The sequence below is a fragment of the Canis lupus genome, chromosome 23 (assembly GCF_003254725.2).
Source record: "Canis lupus dingo isolate Sandy chromosome 23, ASM325472v2, whole genome shotgun sequence".
Classification (NCBI taxonomy): Eukaryota; Metazoa; Chordata; class Mammalia; order Carnivora; family Canidae; genus Canis; species Canis lupus.
The window spans coordinates 8309403-8333920 of NC_064265.1; the positions used below are offsets into that span (position 1 = coordinate 8309403).

General features: G+C 39.2%; 1 protein-coding gene across 7 annotated transcripts in view; it reads left to right on the forward strand.

Moving 5' to 3' along the window:
- The window catches only part of EXOG (exo/endonuclease G), a 28589-nt gene continuing 4071 nt past the window's right edge, over positions 1 to 24518 (forward strand). Inside the window, exons 1-12 of one of the 7 annotated variants that reach the window (XR_007405372.1) lie at positions 515 to 630; positions 1240 to 1381; positions 2289 to 2438; positions 3597 to 3765; positions 5744 to 5887; positions 7771 to 7847; positions 10510 to 10624; positions 15816 to 15998; positions 17548 to 17741; positions 22880 to 22995; positions 23667 to 23704; positions 23822 to 23996. Coding sequence is in view for 2 of the 7 variants with exons in the window: in XM_025461270.2 (XP_025317055.1) it covers positions 16 to 268; positions 2289 to 2438; positions 5744 to 5883; positions 7771 to 7847; positions 10510 to 10624 (735 nt within the window). In the remaining 5 variants the exon portion in view is untranslated. Of the gene's footprint in view, positions 269 to 514; positions 631 to 1239; positions 1382 to 2288; positions 2439 to 3596; positions 3766 to 5743; positions 5888 to 7770; positions 7848 to 10509; positions 10625 to 15815; positions 15999 to 17547; positions 17742 to 22879; positions 22996 to 23666; positions 23705 to 23821; positions 23997 to 24518 lie in introns of those variants that run through there. The other 6 variants (XR_007405373.1, XR_007405368.1, XR_007405369.1 and 3 more) reach the window with 6 other exon arrangements.

Below are 24518 nucleotides of genomic sequence, written 5' to 3' on the forward strand. Positions count from 1 at the left end.
AACGCCGGGGTGCGCATGCGTGCCTCGGTCCCGCGGTCGCGATTGGCTAGCAGGCGCCAGAGCTGCTGTGCGCACGCGCGGCCGCAGAAGGCAGGTGCTCCGGGCATGGCTGCCAAAAGTTTTGCTTCCCGCCTCGGAGGCTCCGGGCGCTCTCTGGGCGTCTTCGTGGCCGGAGCTGCGGTGGGCGCCGCGGGAGGCGGGTTCGCGGCCGTGCAGTGGCTCGAGAGGCAGAGCGCCGAGGCGGCGCCGGCAGTGAGGGAGCCCGACGGTAAGTCCGAGGGCCTGCGCCTCCTCCTCCTCCTCCTCCTCCGGCCCGGTCTCGGGCTGGAGTCCTACCCCCGGCGCCAGTCGCCGCCTCGACCTGCGGCCGCGGGCCCGGGGCCCTCTGGTCTTCCCGCCGGGCCTCCCCGCCCCGCTTGGGGCCTCGCCAGCCTCCTGCGCGTCCCTCTCCGCCGTCGTTTTCTCGTCTTCTGCCCCCGAGGTTGTCCCCTGTGTGTTTCCAAGCCTGTGACGTCCGTGGGGTCGTTAGTTCACAAGGGCTCGGAGCGTTTGTCCTCCGCCGTATACACAGTCCGGTACCTGGCACGAACTGACAGTACGCGTGGGTCAATGGCTACGTTAACGCCTGGGGTGAGCAGATTAATTGGCCTCATTTTGTCTCCGCCCAAGTGAAGAGTACCCGCGGTAACCCTAAAAATGAATCCATCAGGTTATTTTATCAGCAAAAAAAAAAAAAAAAAAAAAAAGGGAGGGGGGGCTTATTCGGGAAGAGCAGAGGACAAGCGAGCTATGGCAAAACCGGAGGCAGGTCGAGCGACCCAAGGAGAGGAGCTTTATGCAGAAGCGGAGGCAGTTGGGGCAGGTTGTTTTGAAAAGTCTGCGGGAGAAAAGTAGCAGTTCAGGGTGATGAGTTTCTCGTTGGCTGAGTGGCAGGGGTGTCAACTTGTAGGATTTGTACTATCCTTGGGGGCCTCTAGTCTGTGATTCTTTCCTCCTGACAGTTCTTCTGTCCGGGTCTGTAATTCACAGTGTTTCTGTAATTGACTTGGAGTAGGGTGGCTTCCCCCTCCTAGCCTCCCCTTCTAGCTTCCAGAGCCCACTTTCCTGAGGTTTCTCTATTCATTTTCACACCTACTAGCCCTTCTCCAAAGTATATAAATCCTCACGCTACCAGGGGTACCTTATATTTAACAATGAAAATAAGCTCATGCTCATTTTTTAACTTTCCCTGACATGCAGATTTTTCTTGCTCCTTCTGATACTTCGCATCTAGCAAGAGAACTACTGGGGTAGGTTGAAGACCTGGAGAAGGGATCAAGAGAGGATTATTTTGAAGCCGATTCCTTGTTAAATGTGTGCTTGGTTTCTCCCACTAGGAAAAGTAAGACCAGTTTTACTATTTTGCTGCAGTGCACATCTCTTCTTCAGTTCCAGAACGATGGATGATAGTCTTTTAAAATATTTATAGGGGATCCCTGGGTGGCTCAGCGGTTTGGCGCCTGCCTTCGGCCCAGGGTGTGATCCTGGAATCCCGGGATCAAGTCCCATGTCGTGCTCCTGGCATGGAGCCTGCTTCTCCCTCTGCCTGTGTCTCTGCCCCTCTCTCTCTCTCTCTCTGTCTATCATGAATAAATAAATAAAACCTTTAAAAAATAAAATGTTTATAAAAGGCTGTGTTTTGTCCCCACACTGTCTTAAAATGTAATGAGGAGGTAGGCTTTCTCCCATTAAATCATATCAGTGACTAGTAATGATGGGTTTTTCTTTTGCTGCTTTTGTTGAATACATGGTACTTTGTGGGGCAGAGATTTGGACATTTGATGTGAAAGACCAGTAAGATCAGGTCCTTATTTAAAAGTTAATGGGGGGAATCCCTGGGTGGCTCAGTGGTTTAGCACCTGCCTTTGGCCCAGGGCGTGATCCTGAAGTCCCGGGATCGAGTCCCACATCGGGCTCCCTGCATGGAGCCTGCTTCTCCCTCTGCCTGTGTCTCTGCCTCTCTTTCTCTGTGGCTTTCATGAATAAATAAATAAATAAAATCTTAAAAAAAGAAAGTTAATGGGATAGCTGCAGTTTATTTTGTTAAAACTACATGACTGATTGTAAGCAAAGCCTGCTATCTCTTTTCTCTGCCTTGGAAATAATTGCAAAATGAGATCTGATGGATTAGACTTTTGAGCCAGTCCTTTGTAAGTCTGACCCCTCTCCCTTTACTGAGTTTTTTGTTTCTAGTAAGAGTTACTAATTATTTGTTATTTTTGTCTCCCTCTCCCCATTTTCATTTTTAGGTTCTGCAGAAAAGTCTCTCTTGGAACAATTTGGAGTCCCTTTAACTGGAACAGAGACTAGGCATTACACTAATCATGCCTTGTCTTATGATCAGTCAAAGCGGGTGCCCAGATGGGTTCTTGAACATATATCCAAAAGCAAGATAATGGGTAGGTGGTTAGAAGTAAAGGCATTGATGAAAGGTATTTCCAAATTTAGAACAAGAAGGATTATTGATTCAACCTTTTTCACATTACAGCACCTTTAGAAAATGATGATGTAAAAAAAAAAAAAAGAAAAAGAAAATGATGATGTATGTTAGCTCACTTAGATAAATGGACCTACTTGGTAGCCAAGGAGCTCCAGACTTCCCAGCTTTCTAAGGGGCTGAGAGGATCAATCAATATCTCGACATATGAGTTGGAGGCTCTGTCCTAAATATTACTACAACTAGCACTATTTGTTCATTAATCTCCACAAATAATTTAAAAATGCCTGCCACATGTCTGGCACTGTGTTGAGCGTTGGGACCAGAGCAGATAGTCTCTATGGTCTTGGCACTTTGAGGTATGTGGGGTGTGGGTTGACCTATCAAACAAATAATCATGAATGTATAATTATTATTGGTAATAACTGTTCTAAAGGACAAGTGATTGCAAGTTGGGTTAGTATAAATAGGGAACAGTAAAGAATGTGATGAGCGATGATGTAGGAGAACCTGATTTTGATTAGCAAGGCTTCTCCAAGAAAGTGGCTTGGAGGGTGGATGGCTGTTACCTGGGCACAGGAGTTGAGTGGTCCTTGGATTGTGGACAAGAGCATTCCACACAGAAAGAAAAGCACAGCTGCATCTCTGAAGGCCCCAGTGTGAAGAGTTTTGGTTCCTTTAGGGAACTAAAAGAAGGCCAGAGTGGCCAGAGCAAGGGAGAACCTGTGAAATAAGACTGGAGAGGTCGGCAGGCATGTAAATCTGTTCCTGGTTGTATTTTTTATATGTTTTTATGTCTTGGTGGATTCCTGTAATTAAGGTGATCAGACTTTGACGTTTAATGTTAAGTTGATTTTTATGTATGTTATTCTACTTTCCTTAAACTGTTAACTACTTGTCTTGCCTTTCACTCATAATAAGGATTACCAATTTAATAGCCGATTTTATTTTCATTTATTGGTTACCAATGAAAGTTAATATTTTGTGAATTATTCTTTGTGAGTTATTTTTACCATTTTCAATTGGGATATTGTTTTTTGAATTGATTTGTGGGGGTATTTTATGAGATAAAGTGTTACCTTTTTCATAGTGTTTTATTCATATTTTATTTGCCTTTCAGTTTGCTGTAAGGCCTGGATTTTGCTTGCTGCTAGAAGGAAACTGATGTAGTTGGAAACTTCATCATAGCAGTTGAGAGTTGATTATAAACTTATATCAAGAGAAACTCGATTTAGTCTCAAGCCTAATGAAATTCATTAGGCCTTTAAATACAAAACTTTTTCCAAGATGTAAGGAATTTCAGCTTTACTAATTTTATTCTGCTATTAAATTACCATTTTCAGAGGCATATAAGAAAACACTGTATTTCACATTGTAAATCCTGTGGGCTGTGTACCTTGAAAACAGGAAGCAGTATATTTGAGATTTACTTGATTTTAGTTTTTTTTTTTTTTTTTTAAGATTTTACTTATTTATTCATGAGAGACACACAGATGCAGAGACATGGGCAGAGGGAGGAGCAGGCTCCCTGTAGGGGCCCAGTGCGGGACCTGATCCCAGGCAAAGGCAGACCTGAGCCAAAGGCAGATGCTCAACTGCTGAACCACCTAGATGTCCGTACTTTATTTTAGTATAAAGAGTCTTTGTTTTCAGTAATGACAGACTAGATTACTCAGACTAACTGCTAAAAACAAGAAGAAATGTTAGTAGTAGTATGTAAGAAGTATGTAGGAAAAAAAATCACTTAAAAAAAGAGTCAGCATGATTGTGGTGAATTGCCAAGCCAATGTCTAAGGGAAAGCCAGAATCCAGAGAGGTAAGAGTGGTCTTGGTAAACCAAAACCACATTGCTTTTGATTCTGCACCTTTGCAGGGTGAGGGAGACCGAACATGAGTCATAAGACTCCTCTACGGTAGATTATCTTATAGGAGACCCTCCCCACATTAGCCTAGAACTCCAAAGGGCTGTACCCTGTGGGGAGGAAGGGGAGGCTAGAACTAACCTGCCTGCTTACCATAGGAGACCATGTGGAAGGTTTTCTTGGCACTGAGCTGAAAGGGTCGAAAGGAAAATAAAAAGTTTGTTCCAGAGAAGTGGAGGCCACAGACTGGCTATCATGTAGACTTATAGCCCAAAGCCATGGAGCCTGTATAGATCAAGTCCTTAAGCCGTGAAATTGGTATAACATGGTCCTCCACTGGCTGTGCCTCCAGATAACCTAATAGAAACAAATTTACATTTACCTCAATGAAGAGATCTTTATCCCACAGATGAATTTTCAAAGGCAGTGAGCACCAGGCAGAGATAACCAGGCATATAAGGAAGTGATTCCAGTGATAATAATATGTAAGAGAAGTTCACTAATAGTTCTTTTATTTTTTTTTCTTTACAAAGTGGTTCTAAAAAGCTAGGTATCAGATCATTTATTCTGTCTTGGGATCTGATCATTTGAAATTTTTCTGGCTGAATGAGATGACATTGGAATCAGTAACTTCATTGGTCTCCATTTAAAACTTTTTGAGAAGCAGCCTGTGTTCTGTTTATTCCTATCATTTCTGTAATTTTACAAGATGTGGCCTAATGACAGTGGAAAATGTAGTATTGGGATTTTCTCAAGTCCACTGTGGCAAACTATTCTGGAGGTGTCAGAATATAAATAAAATTGAGATTTTTTTTCCTTCCCATATGTTACTCAGATATTTTGTTTTAGGAATTTCTGAATTGAATTCATAACCTAAATGTTTTGTCATGGCTTAGGAGGCAGCAAGCAAGATATCACAGACACTCTCCCCCTTCCATAGGCTCTGCTTGCCCAGAACAAATTGTTTCATGACTATATATATATCCATTATTTTAGTACATAAAAACTTGTCAAATGTATTTGCACAAAATATGATACATGAGGGTCTTTTTAAAAAGCAAGAATTTATTATGTAGGTAAGCTTTTTATATAGTTCAGCTATTTAATTGGTCATTGTTTTTACTTAAATACTATCCAGAGGATTTTTTTGCCTTTAATTGGAAAGACTAGAAACAGAAGTATATGAGATAGCTACACTGTATGAAAAGCATTCTTTCCTAGACTAGTCCTTGCTAAATTCAGATGAGGTATCTGAACTATCCCAGGAACTTGAGACATGCATTCAATCACTAAGTACTAGCTGCTCAGAGAGATACTAGCCAGCAGCAAACAGCTTGCCTTGCTTAGAAAATCTTGAGGGATATTTGTCCACTGATAACTTACCATTTTGTGTGTTTTTCTTCAGGTGATGCCAACAGAAAACATTGTAAGTTCAAGCCTGATCCCAACATCCCACCAACCTTCAGTGCCTTCAATGAAGACTATATTGGGAGCGGGTGGTCACGAGGACACATGGCTCCAGCAGGAAATAACAAATTTTCATCTGTAGGTATATATTTTGGGAAGGATGGGAATGTGGGGCTGATAGTCTGTATACCATAGGACTTGGGCATTAAAAGCATAGGAGTCAAACCTTAAAATTTGAGAATTACTACTCTTATTTTGTATTTTCCTTTCTGACGTAATTCCTTTTTTTGCTCAGATAATGAGATATTCTTAAACAAGTTGAAAAAGTAAAGCTAAATGCTATATGTAAAAGAGAACTGGAGAGCTCTGAGGAGCTAATTATATATTCATTTTTATTTTGAAAAATTTCAAAAATTTCAAAAATTTCAACCCTGTAGAAGGGTTGAGAGTACAGAAAAAACATTTTTGTCTATAGAAAAATTGAAAAGATAGTACAGCAAACACTTTTTTTTAGGAAGGGGGAAGGAGCAGGGAAAGAGAGAATCTTTTTTTTTTTTTTAAAGATTTATTTGTTTATTTATTCATGAGAGACACAGAGAGAGGCAGAGACATAGGCAGAGGGAGAAGCAGGCTCCATGCAGGGAGTCTGATATAGGACTCAATCCCGGGACTCCAGGATCACACCCTGAGCCAAAGGCAGATGCTTAACCGCTGAGCCACCCAGGTGTCCTGAGAGAGAGAATCCTAAGCAGACTCTACACTTAGTGTGAAGCCTGATGCAGGCCTCAATCCCATGACCCTGAGATCACAACCTGAGCCAGAGTCAAGAATTGGATGCTTAACCTACTGAGCCACCGAGACGCCCCAGCAAACCCATTTTGATATGTTTTCTTTGTATATACGTACATATGTATGTATGTATATGAAAAATCTTTTTTAACCATCAACAGTAAGTTGTAAACATCATAACACTTTATTCCTAAATAGATTACTCAGAATATTGTGTCGTCTAAGAATGACAATATTGGTATATATGACAAGACTATCATACCAAGAAGTGTGTGTATATGTATTTTTGAATATTTGTACAGTAATCTTTGATATACAGTTCATACTCAGGTTTGCCAAATTGTCACAATTGTGTTCTTTACAGCTTTTTTTTTGATTCAGTATTCAGTCATGAATTATATACTAAGTTGTCCTGTCTCTCTAATCTCCTTTACCTTAGGGTAAGTTATCTGCCAATAAAAAGGAGAGAAATATCTTTTATGACATGGATATTTATTGCATCAATCGTTGGTGATTATTGTCATTAAGGTAGTGGTTTTTAACCTCAGATACTCATTATAATCACCCAGGGATGTTTCAAAAAATCCTGATGCCCAGACCTAGAGCAATTAAATCAGAAACTCTAAGGAGTGGAACCTAGACACCAATATTTTAAAGTTTCCTGGGTTATTCCAGTGTGCATTCAAGGTTGAGAACCACTGCTTGAAGAGAAGATAATTGATGGCATTGGTAGTTAATACAGTTCAGTAGAAGGAAGTGATAGTGACAGCCTGGTATTTATGGGTCAGGAGTGTGAAATGAATGAACACAGTGGCCAGAGATTGAGAAGAACAAAGGATTCTTCTCTGCCACTTTTGAACTAATATGTTTGTATTGTATTCCTTAAATAAATTTTCTATAAGTTGACCTTTGTGGAGAAACTCTTTGCCAGAGGCTGAAAGCCAGAATTTATCCTTTAGCCTTATAATAGAAACTTTTTCGTAGAGTCTGCATTACAGGTTTGAATTTTAAGAAGTGCAAAGAAAGCTGGCACACCAAACTACTTTTTTATATCCCTTTTTTGAATAATCGTTATTGAGCTTTCTGACCTGGAATAGCTGTGACTTCCATTTATTTAAACAAGTAGTCATTGTAATTGCCTAGAGCTCACATATAAGGAACTGGCCTTCTATGTCTCTAAAATCTCAAAGGGGAAGGCATTACTTTGCAGGTTACTATTTTTATTTCTTTTCACAGAAAGCCATGGCTGAAACTTTTTATCTTTCTAATATTGTACCTCAGAATTTTGATAATAATGCTGGATATTGGAACAGGTGAGTGGTGAGAGTTTTAAAATGTGATTCTGTGGGCGATGAATGATGTGCCAGGAGAATGTACTAGTGTACTCATTAACTGTTTCTCTTTTTTTATCAAAAGCTAGCACTACTGAAGGTAAGTACTTTGCTGTGTGTTGGGAGTTCAGTTGTCTGTGGGAGTACAGACTTCAAAACAGCCAGGCATATTGATCCTATTTGCCACCGGCCAGAAGTCAAGTCAAACTGCTCAAAATATTGTACTGAGGAAGAGATTTTTGTGTATGTCCAGAGGACACCATCTTTTTTTCTACTTGTATTTCAAGAGTTGCTGAGCCTTTAAAAAAAAAAAAAAAAAGTTTTGGTACAGTTAAACATAACTGTTAACCAGTTTTTGATAAAATCTATAACTATAAAATCATGTGGGCTTTTTTGCAAGTTTCTTGACACTTCTAACGAGTTCTGTCAGGGATCTCTTTAAGCATCTAAAACTAGCACTGATTGAGATTGTTTTAGGCTATTACATTTTCCTCAAACTACTTTGTGGTTTAAAATAATTAAGAAAGCACCCACACTCAAGATGAACAGTTGTCAGTCATGGCTACACATTTGTTTTGTCTACATACCCTCTCTTCCCCCACTCATTATTTTAAGCAGGTGATAGCTAAGTTATTTTATCTATAAATGTTTTAACATATTTTTAGAAGATGAAGAGTTTTTAAAAATAGAAACAAAGCATGATTATTGCCTCTAAAAAATTAAACAGTAATGCCTTATTGCCAATTTTACAACTTAGTGTTCCAATTTCTCTGATCGCCCTTAATTTTTTTTTTTTTCTGGTTGATTGGTTTGAATCAGAATTTGAACAAGGACCACACATAGATATGTTTTTTTTAGTACTTTTAAAAATCTATAGGTGAGGATGCCTGGGTGGCTCAGTGGTTGAGCATCTGCCTTTGGCTCAGGGTGTGATCCTGGAGTCCCGGGATCAAGTCCTGTGTCAGCCCCCCTGCATGGAACCTGCTTCTCCCTCTGCCTATGTCTCTGCCTCTCTCTCTGTGTCTCTCATGAGTGAATAAATAAATAAAAAAATCTTTAAAAAAAATCTGTAGGTAGTTTCTCTTCCTGTTTTGTTTTAGTTTTTGTTTTTGTTTCTGTTTTTTTTTTAACCTTGCAGATTATTTGTTGAGGATCTGGGATTTTTGTCTTATGTAGTTTCCTCTTTATTTTGTCTGGTCGCATACCTGTGGAAACATTTAACATTTTCCTTTCTTGGGACACCTGGGTAGCTCAGCTGTTGGGCGCCTGCCTTCGGCTCAGGTCATGATCCCGGGATCTGGGATCGAGTCCCGCATTGGGCTCCCTGTGAGGAGCCTGCTTCTCTCTCTGCCTGTGTCTCTGTCTCTCTTTTTAAGTCTGTCTCTCATGAATAAATAAATAAATCTTCAAAAAAAAAAAAAACACCAAAATTTTCCTTTCCCAAGGAATATATTTTTGGGAGGGTAATTTACCTTATAATTAGGCATATATGCTGTGAGTTACAGTACTGTTGATTTTACTTTTCAGATAAGGAAGTTGAGGGATGATAACATTCATTGTTATCTCTCATAAATCTCTCCCATCTGCAGTATAAGAAAGTACATGTTAAACCTACTTGCCATTTTTATCTAGTAAATTAGCAAAACCATTTTTTTTTAAAGATTTTATTTATTCGTTCATGAGAGACACACAGAGAGAGAGGCAGAGACACAGGCAGAGGAAGAAGCAGGCTCCATGCAGGGAGCCCGATGCGGGACTTGATCCTGGATCCCAGGATCACGCCCTGAGCCAAAGGCAGATGCTCAGCCGCTGAGCCACCCATGCGTCCCAGCAAAACCATTTTTATTTTATTTTTTTTTTAAAGATTTTTATTTATTTATTCATGATAGTCACAGAGAGAGAGAGAGAGAGGCAGAGACACAGGCAGAGGGAGAAGCAGGCTCCATGCACTGGGGGCCCGATGTGGGATTCGATCCCGGGTCTCCAGGATCGCGCCCTGGGCCAAAGGCAGGCGCCAAACCGCTGCGCCACCCAGGGATCCCCCAGCAAAACCATTTTTAAATGATAAATTCCGGTACTGTAAAGATTGCTGTGAAACTGGTGTCGTATTTTGGAGTTTATAGAGTAAATTGGTGCAATACCCTTAAAATATTGCTTTTGCGTATAATCAAATGTTATTAAAGTATAATCAGTAAGTAATTCTGGCCCTTGAAATTTATCCTAAGGAGTGTTGCATCATATAGGAAATGTTAGTATAAACCTAATTGCCTTACAATAGAAATGGTTAAATAAGATGTATCAACTTGTTGAAGTGGTATGTAACTCTTGAGAAAAGTTTGAGAACTACAGAATAGAAAGATAAGGGAGAAGATGAAACAGAATTTCAGTTCTAAAATGTATATTGAATGCACACATGGGATAATGTAGCTGGTTGTATGTATAATTTTTAAGTTTTCTTGTGCAGCAAAGAACTGGGAAAATAATTGTTTATATGGTTATAATGTTTTGTGCAATATTATCTTGTTCACATTCATTTGTCAAATTCAGCATTCCCTGTATCTTTCATAGGGATTTGATATGGTTTGCTTCTTTTCTGCATTTATGTTTGTGAGAATATCACACCATTTTTTACTTTGTTTTTCAGAATAGAAATGTACTGTCGAGAACTGACAGAGAGGTTTGAAGATGTCTGGATAGTATCTGGACCGTTGACCTTACCTCAGACTGGAAGTGATGGAAAGAAAACAGTTAGTTACCAGGTAGGGACATGTTTTAACATTCAGGCTTATGTTGTTTGTATGAGATTATAATTTCATTCTGTATTCTACTTTTTAATTTTATTTATTGAACACCTGTTGTTGGAATAATAGGCAGAGGGGATATACTGATGCATTAAAAAGCAAACACTGACTTAAAGGAGCTCACAGTTGAGAAAGGGAGAAAAAAAAAACAAAACAAAAACAAAAAAAGGGCGGGGGGCAGCCCTGGTGGCTCAGCGGTTTAGCACCGCCTTTGGCCCAGGGCCTGATCCTGGACACCCAGGATCGAGTCCCATGTTGGGCTCCCTGCATGAAGCCTTTTTCTCCCTCTGCCTGTGTCTCTGCCTCTCTTTCTCTCTCTCTTTCTCTCTCTCTCTGTCTCTCATGAATAAATAAATAAAATCTTAAAAAAATAAAAAAAATATAAAAAAGGGAGACAGACTTATTATCAGTTAATCACTCTTAAGTGTGATATGCTGTACTAGAGATAAATACATAGATGAAGGGGTATCATAAGAGGACTGACCAACTCTATTGGTGTGGGTTGGGAAGACTTAACAAGGAAGTTATTTTTGAGCTAGATCTTGACAGATGAGTCAAGACTAAACTGAATCAAAGAACAACCATAGCGTACACTTGAATCTAATGTAATACTGTCAACTATACTGGAATTAAAATTTTTGAAAATGAGGAGCAAAAAGAGTAAACTGAGTCAGGAGGGGAGCATGGGAATTCCAAAAGATGTAGCAGTGTAAGCACAGGATGTTTGTGATTAACAGCATAATGGAATTCAGGTATCATTGATAAAGATTGGAGCTGAGAGTACAAAAAAGTATGGATGCCTCAAAGTAGATGAGGATTTCTATGATAGGTAGGACAGGGGCCAGATAGTAAAGGGCTTTGTAGTCCATGAAGGTTTGGATTTTAATTTTTAGATAGTAAGAAGTCATACATTTTTTTTTAAGCATGGGAGACATTTGTTTTGGGTTTTATAAAGAGTATTCTGACAGCACCGTGTAGAGAGGTAGAGGTAGGTAAGGAAGGGGTGTGAGAGAGAAGTGAGAGATGAGGAAATGAATGGGACATTACTGCAGTGGTCCATATGAGAACAGATACAGGGCCAAACTCAAGCAACTGGAGTGAGGATGATAAAGGAATACAGGAAAGCATAACCACAAATTAACTCTTTGGGTGAGGACATTTAGATGGCAGTGAGTGAAAAAGTGGGAGGAATGGCTTTTCTTTTACACGCTTGAGTTTTTGTTTTTTTTTAAACAAAGGTTTTGGGGTGCCTGGGTGGTGGTTCAGTTGGTTAAGCATCTGCCTTTAGCTCAGGTCATCATCTCAGGATCCTGGGAAAATTGAGAATTGCATCTAGAGGGTAGCTGAATTGATACAGTGATGCTGTGAGTTCTGTACAGGGTGGGGAACCAAGTGGAGTGAGGAGGAAGAGGTGATACAGTTAGTAAAGAGGGATTGAAGGACTTCCTGTAGGTCAAAGAGATGTATTTGGAGGGAACACCTAGCTCAGCTCTATATTTAATAAATATTGATTAGGTTATATGATTACTTAAGAGTCTGTGATAAAACTGAATGACCTGAGAAACAGATTTAGGAAAAAAAAAACCCAAAACTTTAGGGTATGTTCTGTCCCACTTGATGAGTAAGTATCCAGGGTGTTCACATTGGTTCTCACAACCTCAGAATATTCCAGAAGTTCTTATGGGAGGGCAAGAATGGCAAAGGAGTCAGAATTTGAAGCAGATTAATTTCTCTCCTCTGATCAATTTGCTAATTTAATTTTAGTATTTTCTGTTACATTAGAAGAAAAAAATTGCTTAAAGCTTCCTATAGTTTCTTATTTTTAAAAAATGAGTTATTCTTGATCTTTGTTAAATCCTCTTTACTCTTACCATTGGAAAAGAGATTCTTCTGACTTTGACTCTTTTTTTTTAAAGATTTTATTTATTTATTTGAGAGAGAGAGAGAGCGCATGTATGTGGGCAGGCCTGGAGAGGGGCAGAGGGAGAAGGAGAAGCAGACTCCCCACTAAGCAGGGAGCCCGATGCGGGACTCAATCCCAGGACTCTGGGACCATCACCTGAGCCAAAGGCAGATGCTAAACCCAGCTACCTGGGTGCCCCCCTGACTTTGACCTTTAAACATTAAGTGATCAAGTTTTTTTTTTTTTTAAAGATTTTATTTATTTATTCATGAGAGAAACAGAGAAAAAGAGAGGCAGAAACACAGGCAGAGGGAGAATCAGGCTCCATGCGGGGAGCCCGACATGGGACTTGATCCCAGGACTCCAGGATCACGCCCTGGGCTGAAGGCAGACACTAAACTGCTGAGCCACCCGGGCTGCCTGATCAAGTTTGTTTTATGTGTGCTTTGCTTTCATAAAATTGAAAGCTTACTGTGTAGTAGAAAGTATATTGTTTTTCTTAAATTGGATATAATTTTTAAAAATAGAACTTACACAAAATATTATGTATCTGCCAGTTCTTTCTGCTCAGTGGGCCTAGAAGCAGTGATATGCAGTTTAGCAGTGAGCAATACCTTAAGACCAGATCTTGTTTCTAAAAAAAGCAACTCCTACTAGAAGAACTGGGCATGTGAGGAAGTGCCTGATTCCAGGGGTGGTACAGGGAAAGTACAAAATGGAACATCTTGTGCCAGAAAGCAAGAAGTGCTCAAATGGTGGGGACTTGTCAAAAGGACATAGACATCAACTTGCAGGAGTTCCACCTTACTGTGTCTGGAGCTATTTGGTATAATATAATTGACTATAGACCTATTGAGTTGAATACGAATCCTTCTTTTTTTTTTTTTTTTTTAAGATTTTATTTATTTATTCATGAGAGACAGAGAGAGAAGCAGGCTCCCTCCCAGCAGGGAGCCTGATGTGAGACTCGATCCCAGGTCTCCAGGATCAGGCCCTGGGTTGAAGGCGGCGCCAAACCGCTGAGCCACCCGGGCTGCCGCGAATCCTTACTTCTAATTCATAAATAAATACATGAGTGTAAGGAAAAACTTCGGCTTACTGTGTAGAATGCCAACTAATAAATTTATAAGAATGAAAGAGTTAGAAAAAATCATTTTGGGACACCTGGGTGGCTAAGTGGTTGAGCGTCTGCCTTTGGCTCAGGGCATGATCCCAGGGCCTGGGATCAAGTCCCACATCAGGCTCCTTGTGGGGAGCCTGCTTCTCCTTTTCTGCCTGTCTCTGCCTCTCTCTGTGTCTCTCATGAATAAATAAATAAAACCTTAAAAAAATCATTTTGCGATCATCATGGCAATAAGGGATTCAGGCAAGAATCATCAGTGGATGCTAAAACTAGTGATGCAAGTTTTATGGGAAAGAGGAAGTTTATATAGTTAAAAGTCTCTCCACAGATTACTTATTTTTTTTAAAGATTTATTTATTTATTATTTATGATAGACATAGAGAGAGAGAGGCAGAGACACAGGAGGAGGGAGAAGCAGGCTCCATGCTGGGAGCCTGATGCGGGACTCGATCCCAAGACACCAGGATCGTGCCCTGGGCCAAAGGCAGGCGCTAAACCGCTGAGCCACCCAGGGATCCCCCACAGATTACTTATTAATAACAAAGCAAGAAATGGTAACTGTACGTGGAGAAACTGTCGTTAACCAAGTGATCAAGATTAATACTGTTAGTAATGGCATTACTGATAAGCTGTACTTCCTGGTGGGATGCCCTGAGAAGAATACAGGATCACTTCTGTGATATTTCTGCCAAAAAGCATAACATTGAATCTCACCATGCAGAAATACCAGGCAAACCCCACTGAGGGTCATTCTGTGAAACAGCTGCCTTGTACTCTTCCAAAATGTTAGCATCATAAAAGACAAAGGCTGAGAAACTACCTTGGATAAATGGAGACTAAAGAGTCCTGAAAACAAAATTCATTGTGTGATCTGAGGTCAGATCCTAGATCAGAATAGAAACGTGATGAAAGAGGACATTATTGGACAGTTGGCAACATTTGAGATACGTAGATTAGATCACTGTATGTTTTCAGTCTGTTAAGTTTATTGATTTTGATAATCATACTGTGATTATATAAGTGAATGTCTTTACTCTTAGGAAATACATCCTAGAGGATGTGTCTATGACTTATTTTCGAAGGGTTTATGGAAAAGAAAAATAGAGGAAAAGAGAGTAATAAAGCGTATTGGGCCAAGTGGTAACAGTTGGTGAAGCTGTGAAGGGCACACAGGTGTTCTTTGTACTAATCTTATAAATTCTATATTTGAAATTAATTGAGAATGAAACATACATATATGTATATATATTTTGATGTATCTTTTCTATACAACAATCCTGCACTACACTAGAGTATATAAAACCACCCACTAAAGACTAACCTTGCTTCTCTTAAATAGTTCATCAGTAACTGCTATTCAAGTCTTAAAGAGAGTTTTAAAAGAGACTTGTCAGTTCTCCTCACCTGAATTAGTGCCATGGTGATAAAATGTGTGAGAGCAGTTAAGATCAGCTTCCTGAAGAGTAGACTTTGAGTAATAATCTTGTTTTTGGTTTTTACATGAAAGCCTTACTGGTCTTTGGTCTTTATTTTCAAGTTCTGTGCTCTGAACCTGTACTGTTAGTTTCCCATGTCCATATTAACTCACAGGACCTATTCATGCTCATTAGTAAATCTTTAATCCACCAAATCTTCCAAGTACCTGTCATGTGGGAGGAGGAATGTATACAGAATTATAAATGACATGCCTTAACCTATACTCTTGACTACTTTCTCCTTTCTTTCCTGGATTTCACGTCCACAAATTATCTCTCTCAATTTCTTTGAGTCAGCAACTGTTATCAATTCTCTTTCTTAATAACTTTTACTCAGATTTTGCTGAAGCTCTGAACACCTGCAGTGTAATAGTAATAGAGGCCTATGGTGACTTTCTCTGCCTCCCTTTCTGTTGGGGCCAGTCTGTCTGGAGTCCAGAAATCATGACAGATAAAGTACATATTTTTGTTTTTCTCATCCTCAAAACCATCAGAAATGAGTAGTACCAAAAGAACAGAAAAGGAAACTTCATTTGTACTGAAATCAGGAAATGTCCATAGTCATATCAAGAATGTCAAATAATATCTGAAAGATAAAATACATTTGGACTAAGTTATAAAAAGTCATTAAAAAAATTTTTTTTACAGATTTTATTTATTCATGAGAGACACAGAGAGAGAAAGGCAGAGACATAGGCAGAGGGAGCCGATGTGAGACAGGGAGCCGATGTGGGACTCGATCCCGGGACTCCAGGATCACACTCTGAGCCGAAGGCAGATGCTCAACCACTGAGCCACCAGGTGTCCCAATTATAAAAGGTTATTAATTTGGTATGTGTTTTTTTTTTTTTATCAAAGTGTGGGGCAGAGTACTGGAATTAGTAAGGAAGTTTTTAGTAAGGAAGAATTTCTTAGATTCTTTTTTTTCCTTTCTCTTCTATAGAACCTTAGCAGATACCTTTCTATTAATTTTAAAGCCTTTGAATCTATTTTTCATTAATTATGTATTATGTTAGAAGTTGTGAAGCTAGAGGCACCTGGGTGGCTCAGCAGTTGAGCATCTGCCTTTGGCTCAGGTTGTGATCTCGGGGTCCTGGGATACAGTCCCACATGGGGAGCCTGCTTCACCCTCTGCCTATGTCTACCTCTCTCTCTCTGCATCTGACATGAATAAATAAAAATAAAATCTTTAAAAAAGTTGTGAAACTAGATACTTATATTAAACATAGTTTAATCTTGATGCCCCCCTCCCCCCGCTATGGCATTGAAACCATAATTGCCAATCTCTCTTTTTTTTTTAAGATTTTATTTTATTTATTTATTTGAGAAAGAGAGCATGCGCATGAGCTGGGGAAGGAGCAGAAGTAGAGGGATAAGCAGACTATGCTAAGCTGAGCCATCCAGGTGCCCCTGTAATTGCCCATCTTTTAATGAGCCTTGAATTTAAACTTTAAAAATTTGTTGTTAAAAAATAAATACATAGATAAAAATTTGTTGTTATGGAACTATATGTGAATAGTAATGAAAATGTTAAACCTTAAACATTAAAGTATATGATATCATAATGAAATTCAAATAGTATAAGATATGAGTGAGAGGAATAGTCAGCTCCTGGTCCCAGTTCCACTGTCCATTTTCCTAGTTCTTCTGGTTATCTCTCTATCTGAGAATAACGGGTGCTAAACTGTATTTCTTAATTTCGATTTACCCATTTTAAACAGTCTCTGTTGCTGCTTTTACTATGAAATATATGAAATTTCTTTAGTTCACTTCACAAGCTGTTACATTATGTGTCATTCATGTTATTTTTAGTTCTTCTATTGGTAAATTTTACATCATAACCTTTATATAGTATACATATACCTTTACTTCTTGATCTGTTATTTATGTATTGTTGAGGTTTATAGCATTTACACTTGTATTTACTAGTTCTAATTTGGTCTGAGCTCTGCCTATAGCAGAGATGTAAGACAGAGTGTTCCTGGGTCATATCCAGCCCATAGTTTATTTGATTTGGTTCAGATAGTATGTTGTTTTTTCATCAGTTGGTAATTTTTCATAATTGGGAAGAGATTTCACACAAAAATCCAGGTATTAGGTTCTCTTAAAAACAGATGACTCCGACACTTGGCACATATTCCCTTAGGTGCACTCACTAGATGAGAATAATAGCTTTCTCCTTCAATGGAGCCCATGTTCCTCCATTCATCATAGTCTTCACCTGGCCCATTTCATCCATTATATTTCCTGCCCAGCCCTTGTTGGTCTTTGAGTTTTATAATCCTGGCTCTATTAAAACTGTAAAAACAGCATGTATAGTACTGTGAATCTTTTTTTTTTTTTTTTTTTTTTTTAATTTTTATTCATTTATTCATGATAGACACAGAGAGAGAGAGGCAGAGACACAGGCAGAGAGAGAAGCAGGCTCCATGCACCGGGAGCCCGACGTGGGATTCGATCCCGGGTCTCCAGGATCGCGCCCTGGGTCAAAGGCAGGCGCTAAACCGCTGCGCCACCCAGGGATCCCAGTACTGTGAATCTTTAAGTAGAACGTTTCCATTTGTAAAGAAGTAGGTATGATCCTGTATTAAGTCTGTGCCACTGGAGAGATAAGTATTACCACAAACAACAAAAATTTGGGAGGTGGAAAGTAAAGGAGACAGGGTATTATAATTGCTATTTTAAAAAATATAATAATATGCTTTTACTTTCTATTGCAGACCATTTAACCTTTCTATCATCCTATTTTTTAAAAAGGCAAATCAGTTTCTTCTTAAAGATATTCTTGGAATCCTCTGACTTCTGTTCTAATATGAACCGTTGGTTTCCTCCCTTCCATCCCTTTTCTCCCACCCTCCCTTCTTTTCTTCCTTTCATTCAGCAAATATATATTAAGCTCCTACTGTGTACCTGGCACCATTCTAGGCATTTCTGATAATAGCAGCAAACAAAGCTGTATGTTATATGGAGCTTAGGTTATAGTGGAGGAGATGCACAATAAACAAAATACCATATTAGAAAAAGAAAACACAAGGTTGGAAAAGAAAGACAGAATAGGCTGCTAAGAGGAAGTGAGGCTGAGCAGAAACCTAAGTGAAGTGAAGGAGGAGTAACGTATATGAGGAGTTTTCCAGCAAGTGAAAAGACACCAGGGTGAGGTTAGCTTGGCATATTTAAGGAGCTGCAGAATGCCAGTCTGACTAGAGCAGAGAGCACCGAAGAGGAGGAGGGCAAGGTAGAGGGAGGCAGTGGGAAGAAATCCAGATTGTATTCACAGAGCGCGATGCTGTTTGATCAGGATAGTGGCATAATCTGGTTAGAATTTTATTTTATTTATTTTATTTTACTTTATTTTATTTTATTTTATTTTATATTTTATTTTATTTTATTTATTTTATTTTATTTTATTTTATTTTATTTTATTTTATTTTATTTACTTATTACCTTTGTTTAGAAATTTAAAGCCCACTCTGGCTGCTGTATGTGAGGAATAGAAGAATAGCTGGACCACCTAAAAGGCTGATGGAATAGTCTAAATGAGAAGTAACAATGGCTTGACTAGGGGAGTGGTGGTAGAAATGGTGAGAAATGGTCTCATTTAGGATGTGCCTTGTAGTAGAACGGATGGTACTTCCTAATGGGTTAAGTTGTAGACAAAGAGGTAAAGAGTAGTAACACTAGCTTTCAGTCTGAGATCATGAAGATCAGAGAGAAGCAGGTCTGGAGGCTGGAAATCAGGGGTGGTTTTGGCTGTGTGAATGGGAGATTATTTGATGTCCAGAGCAGGCTATGAGTTTGGTTCTTAGGAGAGGTTGAAGTGATCTGCTTGGGAGTGGTCAGCACAGCAGATGGTATTTAAAGCTGTGATGAAATCATGTAAGTGAATATAGATGGGAGAGAACAGATCTGAGTTCTTAACCCTGGCGGGCTCAGACATTCAGAAGTCAAGAGGAAACAATTTTTGAGGCAGAAGAAAAATCAGGGAAGAGTGGTGTCCCCAAAGCCAAGTGAAGAAAGCATTTCATGGAGGGAATGATGAGTGAAATGTTGAAGGAATGATGAACTGATCATTGGACAATCTCTGTAAGCTGTTGTAGTTTTAAGTCAGCTGCACATCTCTCTGTTTCTTTACAGATAGCTGTTAGCTTAGGTCCCTTTTATCTTGTGCTCCCTCTTCCTCCTCCTTGGATTCCTTGTTTTGTTTTGTTGGCGTACATCCTCAGATTCTTTCTGGAAGAGTCGTTGGATGGTAAATTTTCTTGCTATGTGACAGGCTCTCCAGACAGTTTTATGTACACTGTAAAGTTTGAGAATCATCCTTTTAGGAAATATTTTTCCAGCTTCATCCTGGAGGCAGGACAAGGGCCTGCTGCTTTTGGTCACTCAAGAATTCTGTAGGTGGATTCGTCTGTCTCACACCTTGATTTTGACACCCTTTACTTACTGGAGCACAACATAAGGGGCTGTGAATATCCAAGCTTTGACTCCTTCCTCTTTGTTTTATCTAACATGTCAGCATCTCTGTCTTCCAGAAATTCATGGCACTTCTTAGTCCACTAACACATTACTCTGTCATTCTCTGTACTTGCATGAATTGGTTCTGTGACAGGCCTGCTTGCTGCCATTTTGGGTGTGTATGTATATTTTTTAGATTGAGGGAAGAAGAGGAGCAGAAGCCTGGGCCCAGGTTGCCATCTTGAACTAGAAACCTCCTTTAATATTTATTCATTAGTTTTTTGCACATCCTTGGCAAAGCAAGTTGATATTTTTAAACATTTCACTTTGAAATAATTTCAAATTTGTAGAAAAGTTGTAAGAATAAAGAACTCTCCTACATGTTTCACCTAGATTCATTAGTTGTTAGCATTCTGCAGTGTTTGCACCCTCTTCTCTATGCATACACCTTATACTGATTAATATCTCAATCATTCAAGAGTTCATTGCAGATATCTTGTCCCTTTCCCCCTAAATATTCTCTCCCATAACCACCATATAATTATCAAATTTGTGAAATTCGACATATAAGAATATTATCTGGAGAATGGTCTGTATTCGCATTTTGCCACTTGCTCCAATAATATTCTTCATACAGTTTTCCCCCCCAGATTTGGAATGAAGTCCAGGATCATGGATTGCGTGCATTTAGCTGTCATGTCTCTTTAATCTTTAGTCTTCTTTAATCTCAAGTGGTAGTTCCTCAGCATTTTTGTCCTTAATAATGTTGACATTGTTAACGGATGTAGGCCAGTTGTTTGGTAGTATGTTCTTTAAATTGGGTTTGTCTCTTGTTTCCTCTGATTAAATTCAGTTATGTTTCTGGTAGAACATCCCAGAGGTGAGCTTGTGTGCCTCTTGGTGCATCACAACAGCATGCATATACTATCTGGTTGTCCTGTTATGGTGATACTAACTTGGATCACTTGATAAAGGTGGTGTCTTCTAGATTTCTTCACTGCTAAGTTATCATTTCCCCTTTGAAATTAATCAGCTGTCTGTAAAAGTCCTTTGAGACTGTGTAAGTATTCTTTTCCTCTTCAAACTGTCACCTGCTAGTTTTAGCAGCCACTGAATATTCTGGCCTGAATCAGTTATTACTATAATTGTTGGCAAGTAATGATTTTTTAATTAGTATTTCTTTTGTTTTTAGTAATTGACATTCTACTGTAGGAAGAGCTTTTCCTTCTTATTTATTATCAGTATGAACTGATGGATTCTTATTTTATTCAATGAATTTTAATCAGTCTTCTGTGTACATTTTGATGCTCAAATTGTCTCCAATTTGGCCAGTGGGACCCCTTTCAGGCTGTCTCCCGTGTGCTCTGACACATCTTCATCATGTTCTTAGCACTTCTACTTTCTGGCATAATGTGATATTCCAGGCTCATCTTGACCAGACTCTGGGATCAGCCATCTCTGTAAGGAGCTCTGGTTCCTTTTAATGGGGTTTAGTAATTTAGAAACCAGGATCTGGATGACAAGTTGATTCTTGAGTGCTTGGGCTGCTGTTGGCTTGTCATGTGTGTTCACCACATTTATTTTTAGCCTTTTATAGTGGGTAGAGAGAGAGCCCCAAAGAACATAGTATACAAATTCTATTGCCTCTAGTGGTTCACTGTCGGGAAGGCCTTTTTTCCCATCTTCATTGTTCCTTGGTGTTTTTTTTGAGATTTATAGACCCTGGTCATAAAGAAAGCACTTACCTGTGTGTGTGTGTGTGTGTGTGTGTGTGTGTGTGTGTGTGTGTGTTGTGTGTGCATATGCATTGGTGAATGTTGATAGGAATGTATCTCCCTGGAGAAGAATATTGTTTTTCTTTTTTCTTTTAGAATCGTATCAAAGTGATTTACTTTTTTATATTTTTTCACTAACTCTTTTGTAGTAATGGAGCTTTTGTTAGATGTGGCATTATTTTTTTAGATTAAATGATTTCAAGTGGAATTTTAAAGTTAAAAATCTGTGGTGTACCTATTAGCATGAAAGCAAAATATGATCCTTTGGTAAATTAAATTGGAAAAATTGTTTCAGCTTGCCATTTTAAGAATTCAGTTCGGCCAAAAGTTTTTTACATATGCATACACATATATACATACACGTAAACTTAGGACAGTTTGGTTAAGGAAAACAGACATGGGAGGCAAAGCTAGCCGCGGGGAAGAGATAGGAGAAAGTAGGATATGTGCTGAAAAACAGTAAGTTCCTCAGACAGTTGGGTTAGAGCTTCATACAGGGAAGGAGACAGAAATAAAAGGAAAAGTTGGGGCCCAGTGACCAAAACCTAAACGCCCAGCTCAAAAACATTCAGGCTGCTCTCTAGCAATTCATAATAAAACAGTTGTGAATCAGACCACATCCTTTAGTGATGCTGAAATAGGGGACATAGCATTGCCCAGCCCTAGAGAGCAGTCTGTTCCTCTCAATGAATAAATATTTGAATTGTGAATTCCTGTTTTCAGGGGAATGTCTTGCAATTATGTATGTCTGTTAGAATGCCTGGGAAGTGTTTTCTTTTCTCAGATCCAGCCATTTAATATTTATTGCTTGTTTACAACTATATTCTGAATCTGATTTTAGGAGAATATAGCTAATAAAACAAGAGTGTTTATTTCGTTTTCTTTCTAGACAATGACACATGTATGCGTATACTGTGGAGGGAGTAAAGCAAATGAACTGGTGTTAATCTACCATCCGGTATATAAGCAGTCTTAGACATGTTGTCTCATTCAGTCCTCACAAGCAGTTCTTACAAAGCAGTATTGGTCATCTTCTTTTATATGCAAAGAAATTGAGGCTTAAAGGAGTCAAGTCCAAGTCACATAGCTAGTCGTTGTCAAAGGGGAGATCCAAATATGGATCTGTCTACTTGTATGAGAGCTGCCAGTTATTCTATAGCATTGTTCTTCGAAGCCTTCAAAAGCAGTAAAGGAGTTGCTGTACTTTTCCCATATAGCAGCTTAAAGCTAGGAGGTAAAAGATGGTCAGGATGGAGAGCAGTTGCAAGTGATTTTTGCTAGCATGCAAAAAATAAGAACAGAAAATGGGCCAAAAGGAGGATCCCTTATAGCCAGGCAGAAATGTCTGTTAGAATATACAGGAAAGGATCACAGTGTCATAGGACTTGAGTGAATGTGAGCCCAGGGGAAGATTAGTAGCAGTGATTTTATCAGAAGTGAGTCATCTGACAGCTCTAATCAGAATCACCCCCTTTATTATAGCTGAGGTCATCCATGTGCTTTCTCTGATGTGCCTGTTGCAAGAAGAGATTGATTCCAGACAAGTGAAACATACCTGAAGATTCTGGCCCGAACATTTTAAGTGACCTGACAAGAAAGTGAGCTTCAAATTTTTCAACTTGGTGGTGGTGGTGGTAATGTTAGAAGTACTTAACAGTCTGTATTTTCATCTATAGCATTACTTTCCAAACTAATTCCAAACCAGTTCCTAGAGGAGGAGGAAATTAAAAACATGCCTCCAGGAATCTTGAGGCATCACCTGAAGTGATCCAGAAGTATTTTTTTTTTTTTTTTCCGAAATCTCCTGTTGTCTCTTTAGGCAGAGCTTTTGTTCATTTCTGTATCTGTTTTAATTGAAAAATAAATGATTTTTACTGGTTAAGTATCTCCTTACTCCCACCCTAAGTCTCCCAAGTAGGATTGATAGTCTGGGAAGGTGGTGCTTCTGGTATTGTGACTTGGCAGTCCCCAGCCTCCTTATCCAGAGCAGGTGCCCAGTGTGAGCAGCACAGTCTCCCCAGGTCTCTGCTGTCGCACAAGTTCCTCTAGAGGCTTGGCATGCAGCATGAGGGTTGGCCACCTGCCTTTTGACTTTGCCACACATCCTGACTCCCTTCTTTCCTTATTCCTCTTTCCTCTCAGGTATGGAGCCCCTATTTATTACACTGTCATGGTTTCTTTCTGTCACTTGATTGGATTGACTTTTTAAGAGTTTGGCCTCAATGTGTCCAGCAGTTTTATTTTTGGATTTTCTTTTTTATCTTCCCAGGGGAATGTAAACCAAATATATCTATGTGATTCTAGCAGGTACATATATTTTCCTTGTGCTGCTGCTTTACTTATTTTATTTATTTATTTATTTATTTATTTATTTATTTATTTATTTATTATTTATTTTATTTTTTAATTTTATTTATGGCACAGTTGCAGTATGTATATGACCTGACAAATGGCAGACCTATCCTGAGTATTGTTTGTTGCCAGGCTTTTCTGGCACTGAGTCAGCATGAAGGCCCAGTTTTGTGTGTGTGGAGCTGGGGCGGAAAAGAGCAAATTGTCATTTCTGTCTCTTGGACGGAAGGAAACTTCAGGCCAGCAGGTACGAAAACTGACTTGAGGTTGTGAATGAGTGCCAGCTTTATAGGTGTTCTATATGTGTTTTCCAGTTATACCCAGTTGATTTCCAGTTTTTGTTACAGTCTTGGCAAGAGTTCCATGCTTTTTGGTAATTTAACAGCAGCGAGGATTTCCTCTGTAGTGTCAAGGCCAGGACTTGATCAGGTCTCTGAGGTTCCAGTTCCTATCAGTTTTTAGAAATGTTTTATGAAAGACTTCTAGTTTTCCCAGAACTAGGAGAATTTTATTATGTAGGTTGAGTTGTTTACAAAAAAGATAGCTTTAGAATTAGGTTTTCTTTTTTAAATCTTAAATTCAAGGAAAAAACAGTGGATTTTCTTAATTTCCAAATGTTGCTGGTTCCTATTTATTTATTTATTAAAAGATTTTATTTATTTATTCATGAGAGACACAGAGGGAGAGAGAGAGAGAGAGAGAGAGAGAGAGAGAGAGAGGCAGACACACCAGCAGAGGGTGAAGCAGGCTCCATGCAGGAAGCCCAATG